Source organism: Vipera berus, assembly GCF_964194415.1.
Source record: "Vipera berus genome assembly, chromosome: Z".
NCBI lineage: Eukaryota > Metazoa > Chordata > Lepidosauria > Squamata > Viperidae > Vipera > Vipera berus.
In genome coordinates this window covers 104,715,289-104,726,989 of record NC_138205.1, presented here as the reverse complement: position 1 = coordinate 104,726,989, position 11,701 = coordinate 104,715,289, and the positions used below count along the sequence as shown (strand labels likewise).

Genomic DNA, 11,701 nt, shown 5'->3' with positions numbered 1-11,701 from the left:
GAGCTCAATCAAGGGCAATAGGATTCCTGGAATAGGTTAACCAAACAGAGCAGTACAAAAGGAAAAAAAAGCTATATTTTTTATGATAACAATAGGGCAGAAGATAAGAATTCCATTATAGATGGCAATCTGAGTAAAAAACACAACTGTAACTTGGAAGAAATTAGAAAAAGAAGGGTTAAATGCTCTGGGTATAAAATGACAAAGCAATACATTATATCAATATACCCAAATGTTAAAAAAAGAGAAAGAGATTGTGGAAAAAGCTAAACTATATGCTCCCAAGAAACAATGTGACCTGTGGCTATCAGCTTGTAGGAACTATTCAAAACGCCAGACATTCAAATAGGATATTTATAGGTTATATGTTTTTTAAAAAGTTTTCTTACTTATAAAGGGCATTGTTTCTCTTACTGATAAAAGTAGAGATCCAACTACAGAACTGGGGATAAGTGTAATAATTAACTATTCAGGTAGAAATTGGCCTGGAGAAATGCTGAGTGTATAATAAATGAAACAGAATGAAGATTCTTTTTTCTAGGGGAATGATGCTTTCGCAGAACCTATCCTACCTATTTAAAAATATATCAGAAAAATAACCAATGGGGGAAAAATGAAGAATGAGACATACCATGTTTGTTATGGAGAGAGATAAAAAACAAAATGATTGTAACAGTTGAAAATGAGAACTCCCATATTCTCCAAGAGCTGCATCACACTTAAAGCGGCATGTGAGGAGCTGGACTCCTAATATATGTGGAGTTGGGATCCAGTTGGGTATTCAGAATTTTTAAAGGATAAAATGGGTACCATGCAGATCGAAACCTTGAAACTGCAAAATTGGACAAAACTGCAATCAAATAAAATGATTAATAATAAAAATAATAAGTTGGAAGGGACCTTTGAGGTCAACTAGTCCAACCCCCTGCTCAGGCAGGAAACCCTATACCATTTTAGGCAAATGGCTGTCCAGTCTCTTCTTAAAAGCTTCCAGTGTTGGAGCATTCACCACTTCTGGAGGCAGGTTGTTCCACTGGTTAATTATTCTAACTGTCAGGAAGTTTCAATAGTTTTGGCTCCATGTTTTGCAAATTGGCCTTAAGGAAATGTGCAGATCTTATTTTCATATATTAAGAGGGAATACAAAAAGGAACTAGTAGTGGGGGCATTTGTCATTCTAGAGAATTACATCTATCAATTTTAATCTATACTGAAGCACAAGGTACAGTAGATAAGCCCATAATGTTAAGGAGTCTTATCTGAAGAGCCCAGAATTGTATAGAATAACATGAGGAAATACAATCAGTGATGCAGTAAAAATTAGTTAATTTATTAATAATCCTGAGGAGTCACCCATAGTAGTAGGTGATTGTCCACCCAATTACATTACATATCCAATTAACCAGTAGAAATTCAGGTAAGAAGAGAGGTACTACTTCATTTAGTGACCATGTATCAACTGGGACATAGCTGGTCTATAAAACAGCAACAATATCTTCTCTGTGGAAATTTAGAATCCATTTATAAAGAATAAAAATTTCAAAGGCATGAATGTAATAAAAACAAATTGGAGCCCAAACAATATGTTCAAAGGAATTTCTAAAATAGGTGTGATATTTAGGAATAATATATGTATACTCTCTATCCCTTGCTTTAAATCAATTATTAACCATTGTTCATTTTACTCTAACTCAACTTTTGCCATATTATCTAAAACTGAAGGACACAATTTTGAGTGTCATGTGCACGAATGGATTATTAAAACCTAAAGCAGCACTTATATTCTGAAACTCCAAATGAAACTAAAATTACTAAGAAAATGCATATACTATTCAGATGTGCCACAGCTGATATATATTAAAAATACTGAAATCAGCAGCAGCATTGGGCAACAAAAATCAACCAATTGTTGACATTTATAAGTATACCAAAGGAAAAGAACAACAGAGCTGATGTGAAACAAATGTAAACTGTGCCTCTTTCCTCATGCAACCACTGATGGTTTATATGGCTTTTTGGGAAGTATCCCAAGCAGCAAGATGAAAAAGCAGCATTTTTGTTGGTATTTTAAAGAAAAAAAAAATGCTTTATGCCCAATATAACATGAATCCTGGAACAGCTGAATGTTGTCTACACTGGCAGATCCCAGTGATCTCCAGAGGATCAGCCAGGAATCTCTTCCACTGTCTTTACAGATTCTAGACTAGATTCCCTCCCAGTTTTAATTAGGTCCTTATTTAATAAATTCCCATTGAATGGTTTTGAAGGCATATGTAATTTGCTTTTGCATGGACACACAAACACATACCTTGCTTGAAATGTCCTCAACTCTTTTCTGGGCCAAATACGAGGTATCAGGAGGAAGAATAGGATTAGTTAATTTAAAAAAAACCTATCATTTTTTGAAGCATTATTATGCCGGTGGGGGGAAGAAAACCTACTGAGAAATATTTTTAAAAAGGTAATAAGACCTTTTTAAAAAATAACTCACCATTATTAACAGAGATGATATTGCTCTTGACTACATAAGATTGCAAGACCAGTTGTTATTTTATCAGAATTTTCTAGTTAACTTTACGTGTATTCAATTTGTAGCTGTACTATCATTATGTTAATGGAGAAGGCAATCCAGTGCTCCAGGAATAAAATTATAAATTTCAGGGTGTGATTTCTTTTTAAAAACTGCCCATAAATGTCTACTTAAACAAAGAATTTAAAAAGGCACATTGTTTTGCATACAGAATATAATTTTAAGCATCTCTAATTCTGTCCTTTTCAACACCTCCAAAAATAAAAACCAGCAGATTGTAGGGAACAGCAGAGTTTTAGGTAATCTTTTAAACAATATAATTTAGAGAAACACAAAGCTAAATTAATATAATTAAAATATCATTTAAAATACTTCAAAACAATCTGTCACTGATGTAAAAAAGATTCTATCACAAGGGTGAATAAAATATCTGCTCTGATACATTACTGCATGTTACAATTCAAGAAATTACTTTATCTGTACTGCAAAATAACTTTACATGTAAACTTCAGCTTCTCAAACAGACTCAAGAGCATTCCTGTTTTCCTTTTAATGTAAACAATAAAATATAGGGCTTAGAAAAGAATATTTTAATAAAATATTTTAAAAACAGCACATTTAATGTCTTCTTCTGATCTCTTACAGATGAGCAAACCTTTCTACATCTTTGTTCATATGGGAAAAATGCCATTATTGCCCCTAACAATTCATTTTTCTAAAAAGCATATTTGATTTTCTTTATAGTATACTCAGTTTCTATATGATAAATATACAATGCAAAATTTTCATGTTACAAGCCAGTTAAACAGTCTGTAATTTTCCCACCCTGATCCTCAAAATGAGTTTTCCCTTGGCAAATACACAGAATTTAATAAAACAAGAGCCAAACTTCTGCATTGCTAGAAGACTCTTTCCTGTTGCAATGGGCTTACATAGTAATGTAGTTTTTAAAAAATTGCCAAGAGGAAAAGCTTCCAGCAAATAGGGATTATTCTTAAGGAGTGCAAACATGCAGGGTTGTTAAGTGTAACATTCACAATAAGATCAGAGTCATAATTACCACCAATATTATCTTGCATCTCTCAGTTCAGTTTTAAACTGATCCACAGTTTACAGCTTTGATTCCAATATTGTAGATCTCAACATGCACACAGATTTTTCTTCCCTTCCCACAATATCTTTTTTCCATTCATTCCATTTCAGCTAATATCCACAGAGAGGTGTTGTTGCAATGCACATTGAGTAGGAGCTGATCTATTTTAGTTATTATTAATTTATATCCATTTTTGCACACTCATACACACATACAATCTCTCACATACATACATGTCAGAAATAGCTAGAACTATGCTGGGCATAATCAGGCAGCTGTAAAAGCAAATGTATTTCACCCCAGTCAGTCATCTTTGCCAGCAGATGTAAATGGGTGGGGTGGGGGCTGCCTTCTGCAAGAGAGAACTTGAGTTTCTTTTAAAAGCTTTCTTAAAGACCCCATACACACTTGTAGCAATTTGCTGTTTCTTCAGATCTCACACTGTCCAAAAGAACATTTAGGTTACGTTAAGATGTTGGCAATAAAGTCCAAGAATCGTTTTGAATACTGTTCAGGATTAACTGTTGAAATCTCTGCACCAGCCTGTAAAATCAGAAGATATGATGAGACACAAATTAAATTTAAGGTGGAAGAAAGTTTAGGACATTTTACATCTGTATTTTCCAATCTGGTGGTGTTAAATTGTGCTCAGCTATTCCAATTCACAACCTAGCACAGGAAAAGGTTGTCTAAGTAGGCTCCAAGACCTATCCAATTTTATTTTTCAGTCTTTATTTTTTTTAAAAAATAAAAAACTAGTAGGCACTTCAAACATACTCTTTATTTCAAAGAATGCTTTGAATTCTAAGACATTCATTGAAAATAAAAACAATAAGGAATAGCAGCCTTAGGAAGGCTGCTCATCCAGGGGGGAGGGAGGGGAAGGAAAAAGAGAGGAGATGAAAGGAGAAGACTGAGGTAGCACCTTCTTGGATACTCTTATCAGCTAAAATACCAGAAAAATTGAAAGAAGCAAACATTCATTCAAGGCCCATCTATTCCAATATTTTATCTTATTCTAACCTAATTGCTCTTTGATGTGAATAAAGTTTTGACTGTCATATAATAAGGCATACCCACAGAATTTTAAAAGTTCAGTTTGGTACTGGGATACAAAAAATATATTCTGGTGCCCTGAAGAGGACGAGATGAAAATAGTATCATAAACTTTGTGGGGACTTAAATTACTCATTTACCTTTTAATAAAACCCAAACCTCCACTCTCCATATAGATCCTAGGCTACCCTTTGAGACATGTTTGAGAGAAGTCCTCAGCATGTTTGCACAAGTTCGGGTGATTCTTGAATCAATGAAAACTGCATTCTCTATTCTACAAGGAAGATTCTACTTTACAAATCTTCACACTATTATCAGAAATTATTTAGGATTTATAATAGTCTAGTTATAGAAGCCTCATTAATTAAAGAGAAAATCCCTTCAGAAGCGAATGTAATTTGAGAATGGTTCATTGTCACTCAATAACAAATTTCTAAAAAGTTAACCGAGCCATACTTTCGTGACTGCTTTGTGAGACAAAGTGGTAGCATCTCTCACATCTGATCTCTCCTCATTTTAGACAGGCCCTCAGACACAAAGAGCCAGGGGGGAACGTAAGCATATTTATATGAAAGCCCTTTAATGTTTCAACCTCTGAAAATCCTTGACAAGACAGTGCAACGGAGGCCTACTCACCCCATGTTTCACAGTTTTTGCAGCATGGGCAGCTTTCTTTTTGGCGTCATAATGAGTAAGAATGTCAATAATAGCCATGAAGTATACCTCTTTTCTAGCTGCATCTGTGAGGAAGGGAGTGGGGAGGGATGAGGAAATAAAATTAAACCATACCTAAGGAGATTGTTAAATAAACAAATATAAATTGGGATAACTAAAGCAGACATATTGAATTTCAACCCACACAATCAGTCTGAACAAAAGTACCTCAAGTCTGAGAATAGGGAATATTGTGCTGATATATTATTGGGCTGATACATTTTATTAAATCTCCTAAAATCAGCTGGATTTTAGCCATTTAAAATGGCTGTAAAAGGCAGGTAGGATTTGACACATTTTATGCTATTCATTTGATTTATATAGCCACGCATCTCACATATTCAACTCTAGGTGGCTTATAAGATTAAAACTTAACCTTAAATTGCAAGAAAATCTGTGTAGATTCCATCAATAAATGTATATTTGCACTGGTTTGATAGAAGCCAGCTAAGATATGAGTTTCTAAAAGTTTAAAATCAAATAAGATACTCCTGGCTGCAAAGTATACCAAGATAAGGGAGGAAGGAAACCAGAAGGAAAAAGGTGAGAAACATTTGGGGGGTGGGGGGGGTTAGGTATGTTTAATCTGAAGACAAGACTGAAGGATTGTTTAGAGCTTTTCCAAAAGACAGGAAAAGAAACAGTGGATTTTAATGTTAGCTGGACATCTGGGGAAATTTCCTAATATGAAAAGATGTTCAATATGGAAAAGGCTATTCAGGATGTAGGGAACATCCCTTGGCTGGAGATGCTTAAACAGAAGCTGGTGGGCCATCTTTACAGATGCTGCAATAGTGGATTCATACATTGGGTGGATGTTATTCTAGATGACTTCAATAATCCTCTCTGCCTCCAATTTTGTAGATCTAGCATGCATTTTGAATATATAACTGAATGAATTACCAATATCATATATATCTTATAGAGCTGTCATAAAGAACAATATGTATTTATGTTTTGATTTGAGTCAGTGTTCTTCTCCAAGAAAAAAAAAATCCCCCAATGTTTTCTTGGCAAGATTTTGGAAGTGACTTGCCCTTGGTTGCTTTCTAGGGCTGACAAAGAGTGGTTGGCATTGGGTTATCCTGGCTTTGTGCCTAAGGTAGGACTAAAACTCAGTCTCCTTGTTTCTAATGTGGTGCCTTATCTATTACTCCAACTGGCTCCTAAAGAGCAATAAGTTAATGCATATATATAATGGTTTCAATATTTTAAATGCTAAACATTATGGAGCCAAAATAAAAAAAATACTCATTTTTCTCCAAAGACAGTTCTTTTGTTAGTCAACCTCCTTTAAAAACATGGTTTGAAATCCTTTATTTTGTTAAATGCTATCACATTTATGAGGGCCTTGGTGCAAAGATTTAACAAAAAACCAGAAAGATTCTATTGATTTTGCTTCAATATACAACTCCAAATGATAATGTTTACATCTATTTTCCAGTGCTTTCAGCACTTAGGTTAAATCTACTGCCAATTTTGAAATTCTATATGAACACGGATTAGGAGATCAACACGAACCCATTTCCATTATCATAGTTTAGAATATTTTTTTCTATTTTTGTTTTCTAAGGAAAGAAAATAGAAAAAAATGTTGTAAATGATAATAGAAATAGGATTGTGTTGATCTGGAATATGGAACCAAGCTTCTTTTCTGCTGAAAAGACTGGAAATTTTGGGAAATATGTCAAAGCAGTGACTTGCTTTTTGTTACTACTATCCATCCACACTAATAGGTGTGGTTTATTTGACAATATCAAAAATAGTACTGTTCAGTAAATAATTTTTCTAAGTAAAATAAAAGTACTTTTTCTGGGGTATTAACTAAGCATTTTTGACCTTTCCACTTCCTACAGAAAATAATTTTATTTGCCTTCAAATATGAGGGTTTATGTTGGAATAACTAAATCACATTATCATAGTCATGAATTATACATTTTATGTCCTTGTATTTTCTTTTTCTTTTTTATTGTGTTTTATATTTTTATTTTATATCTTTTATTCTGGCTTGTCTGGTCAGCCAGATGTTCAGACTGGATTTAGCATTTTTGTCCATCTAGAGTCCTACCCTTGGACAGGCAGATGTGGATATTTGATTATATTGGAGGTATTGTCACAGAAAGTAAGCTGTTCTGTGTAAAGCTGCCTTTTATAATTGACTGATGGCCCCCAACATTTTTGGCACAGGAACCAGTTTCGTGGAAGACAATTTTTCCACAAACCAGTGGGGATGATTTTCGTTTAACTTACTCGTCCACCGCTCACCTCCAGCTGTGTGGCCCGGTTCCTAACAGATCATGGACTGCTACTATAGCCCCAGGGTTGGGGACCCATGCTCTAGATCTTTTGAAATTGCACATAAGGTGCTTATTACTTTTGATACTATATTTGCTTTCTTTTGCCCTAGTGATTCTACCTCTATTTGTAGATCTTTGCATTTTGTGATTTCCTTCAGTTTTCTCTTCTGCTTCATCCAGGTACTGCCCCATTCACCATCCAGACTTTTTTGTCTTTCTTACTGACAATTGTTAAGTCTGGGTATTATGTGGCAAGTGTCTGTTTGTTTGAATTCTAAAGTCCCAGAGCATTTTAACTGCTTTATTTTCTGACTATAAATTTATTATTATTTATTATATATTTTATTGTACTCTAAGGTATTATTAATTCTGTACCCACTTGGAAATGTACTATGATAGGCATATGTACTTGAAATATATAAGTACAAAGTCAAATTGCTGTACTTCATACTTGAGACTACCCATACTTTTGTATATTGTTAACACATCATAGATTACTTAGTTTCAACCATGATGTGTTAATTACTAGGATGAATGAGAAACTCCATAAAGCATATTTTTGATCCATTTTTTAAAGCTCAGAGTTTGCACAGGAATCCTAGTGGCCTTCATGTCTAAGTATTTATAGCAAAGCCACTTACTTTCATGGCATTTTATACCATAAACATCAATGGTTGGATCAAATTCTCCTGGGGCTAAAGGCTGCAAACTGTTCAGTGTATTTCCTGGGCTATCTGGAGGTGTTCCAACTGGATGAGTCCCATCACTTTCTCCTTCCTCGTCATCATTCTCTTCACATTCTATTTCCTCTTGCTCAGCTCGTTCAACATCATGAATTCCAACCAGCAAGCTGTAATCCATGAGTTTTAATTGAGCAAGGAACTACACAGCAATAACGAAAAAAAGGAATCCATTATCAATCAGAAAATGATACCTTTACTACACCAAATGTTGGTTTCTACTAGCAGAGATTTGTTCAAGTGAAAATCAAAAAAGTGGGGTTTAATGAAAGATGCAAAAATATTTCAAGAATGTAACAGGTAAAGTTAAAGCAGCTGAATATGATATTTGTCCAAACCTGTAGGATTTCTGTTTCCACAATCCATATTTGGCAATGATGAAGTATCCACTGCAGGTAGTCCTCAAGATATGTCTGTAATGGATTTCCCCATTACAGTCCCATGTTGTAATGATTGTTAGGTGAAATATCTCATCTAATGACCCCTCTATCCCTGCTTTCCCCAATGAATCATTAAATGAATGCCTGGGTCATTAAATAAAGAACTGGGTGCCTCAAGGGTGGCAGAGGCCCTTGGAAGCCTAGCACAGGCAGAAGCCCACATGCCCTGTGCTCTACTACCCAATCCTTGGGCCTCCACAGGTTTTTCCCCACTCATATTTTCCCACTCAGGTGAGCTTTAGGCCTGATTCCCACTTACCTTTTGAAGAGCTCTGAGGCCTTCTAGAATACTGGAATGGTTTGCTTCTTGCTTCTTTGTGTGACCACATGGTAGAATTCTGGAAATAGGCACCATTTTGTCCTAGCTACAAAATGGCAGCCATGTTTGGGTCATTGCCACGCAGGCTGGGGACAAACTACTTCATTGTTGTTGCCTTATAATGAGATTTACAGTGCTGCAGAAGCTTTCTGTAGTATTCAGAAGTTTCTGCAGCACTGTATAGATTTCGTTAAGGCAGCAACATGAAGCAGTTTGTCTGGGGGCTGCCATTTTGTCCCTGCTCACAAGTGGGTGGGCAAAAATGGCAGCTGCCTTTGGATCACGCTGCGCAGCCCAGGGACATGTGGCCTGTCCTCTTTCCCCAACATGAGGTCCGGAGAGCTCCAAAAGGTAAATGTGATGGGTGATGGACATGTGAGAAACAGGCCCAAACACTGTGGAGTTCTGGTGGGGTGGGGAACAGAGGCAGGGAGCACTGCAGTATCCCTGTGGTCAGTTTTAATAGTGAATGAACACAGGAGCGCTGCAACCTTTGTAACTTTGAAAGAGAGATGTATGTAATTTGGGGGTCTGCTGTAACTGAACATTCGTTAAATGACCTATCATATCTTGAGAACTGCCTATATACCAAGGTCCCATGTTTTAGTTCATTTTGGTAGCAGATGCAAGTGAACAATAAAATTGGAAATGTGACAAAGACAATTATTTACTACAGCCCTGATCTGATTTGATTCCTTCCCCTCCATATCAGCTACATATTAAAAAGTACCAGCCACAGAAAGTCACATGAAAAATATCAGGCTTACTTGGGCCCTGAAAGTCAGTCCTGAAAGAAAGGCTGGAACAGTATTATATTTACTTCCTTCCCAGCTTTCTAGGAGGAATGTTGATTTACAAGCTATCTATATATTAAGGAAATGAAAGCATATTGATTAGTTATAGAACAACAAAATGCAAACAGAAAACTAAATGAATAATCAAATAGCTCCACAAAATGTATCTCCTCCCATAAAAAGAATGCCTCCTTCCATAAAAAGAAACAACACTATGATTTTGAGATTTATTGCTCAGACTTCCCACAGTCCCCATCACAAATTGGCAAGGCATTATAGGAACTGAAGTCTAACATATCAGGACCATACCAGACTGAGGATAATCACTAAAAAAATAAAATATATAGTCAGTGTGAAAAATAAAATGCATTTAAACTGAAATCAATTGATTGGACAGCAATTGCGGGAGCAAAATTTTGCAGAAACAAAATTACTGATCTATTTAATTCTCAGCAAAACATTTTTTTAAAAAATATTATGAATATAGAATAAATTATATGATGCATTTATAGCCTTTCTTTATCATTGTGAGAATCTAAACTATCTTAGAGTAATTGCTTACATACAAATATAATATTTCTATCGGGATTTAAAGAAATAGCAATAGCAGACTTATGTACCACTTCCCAGTGCTTTACAGTCCTCTCTGAGCGGTTTACAGAGTCGGCATATTGCCCCCAACAATCTGGCTCCTCATTTTACCGACCTCAGAAGGATGGAAGGCTGAGTCAACCCTGAGCCGGTCAGGATCAAACTCCTGGAGTGAGCAGTGAGTTCGCCTGCAGTACTGCATTCTAACCACTGTGCCACCATGGCTCTTGTATGCTTAAATGCTGCACTAATCACCAAAAGACTAATTATAAGGCTGACCGTTTTGTGGGAGCAAAATTACTGATCTATTTAATTCTCAGCAAAACAAGTTTATACACTAGATTTAAACAATGGAAAAGGCAATTTGATCCATATTTCACAGGAACATCATCAAATCTTCATACTTCAAATTAACAACTCAACGTAAAATACCAGGAATATTCAGGTATTTAAAAGCAGAAGAAACAATTATTATTTCATAGTGATAATGTGTTAGAATGTTACACCTTTTCATAAGGGAAGAATCATTTTATATTTCAGTGAACAAAGCAGCATTTAACCCAAAATGATCAATCTCAGTTTGAGATCTGAAGCTTTTGTTTTTTACCAGCTTGTTTTAAACCAACATGGTAAATCCTAGACAGTGCAGACAACAAAGGTCCTTCATTCCTGTCACTCACGGACATGAGAGATGTGCCTACTTTTTAGTATCAATTCTGTCTTCCCTGACTTATTGCATAGTTTTAATATTTATGAAAGCAGGCTGCCTTTTTCTAGTTTTCACTGAGCTACAATGTTGTGGCTCCTTTTAATGAACACCAGAGAGAGATGGTGTGTGCAGAGTAGGTCCAAAGCAATTTTCAAGGAATGCACATATTAGGAACAGGAACATATTGAAATATTTCAGTTATCAGCTGTATCAGTTAGGTGGTAGAATTGTATAAGTGTTTCTGGCAAGGATAGTACCTTTGTCTAGAATTCTTACCTCTACATCCTTTTTAAGCTTTTCAAGGAACATCTTTTTGTTGGCTTCATTAATGTAAATTTTTTGACCATCATTAATGAAGTCATTGTCTTTAAATGTTGGCAGTTCTTTGGCCTAAGATAGACAAATAAACAAAAGCCAT

At 35.4% G+C, this 11,701-nt stretch overlaps 1 protein-coding gene across 2 annotated transcripts in view; it reads right to left on the bottom strand.

Annotated features, from left to right (window-relative positions):
- Positions 1–1,036: 1,036 nt before the first annotated feature.
- Positions 1,037–11,701, bottom strand: part of PIP4K2A (phosphatidylinositol-5-phosphate 4-kinase type 2 alpha) — a 75,915-nt gene continuing 65,250 nt past the window's right edge. For both annotated transcript variants that reach the window (XM_081345578.1, XM_081345579.1), the window contains 4 exons: positions 11,560–11,673; positions 8,332–8,572; positions 5,316–5,419; positions 1,037–4,166 (listed from right to left, as the gene is read on the bottom strand). In XM_081345578.1, coding sequence (XP_081201704.1) covers positions 4,086–4,166; positions 5,316–5,419; positions 8,332–8,572; positions 11,560–11,673 — 540 coding nt within the window. In that variant the 3' untranslated portion in view covers positions 1,037–4,085. The remainder of the gene's footprint in view (positions 4,167–5,315; positions 5,420–8,331; positions 8,573–11,559; positions 11,674–11,701) is intronic.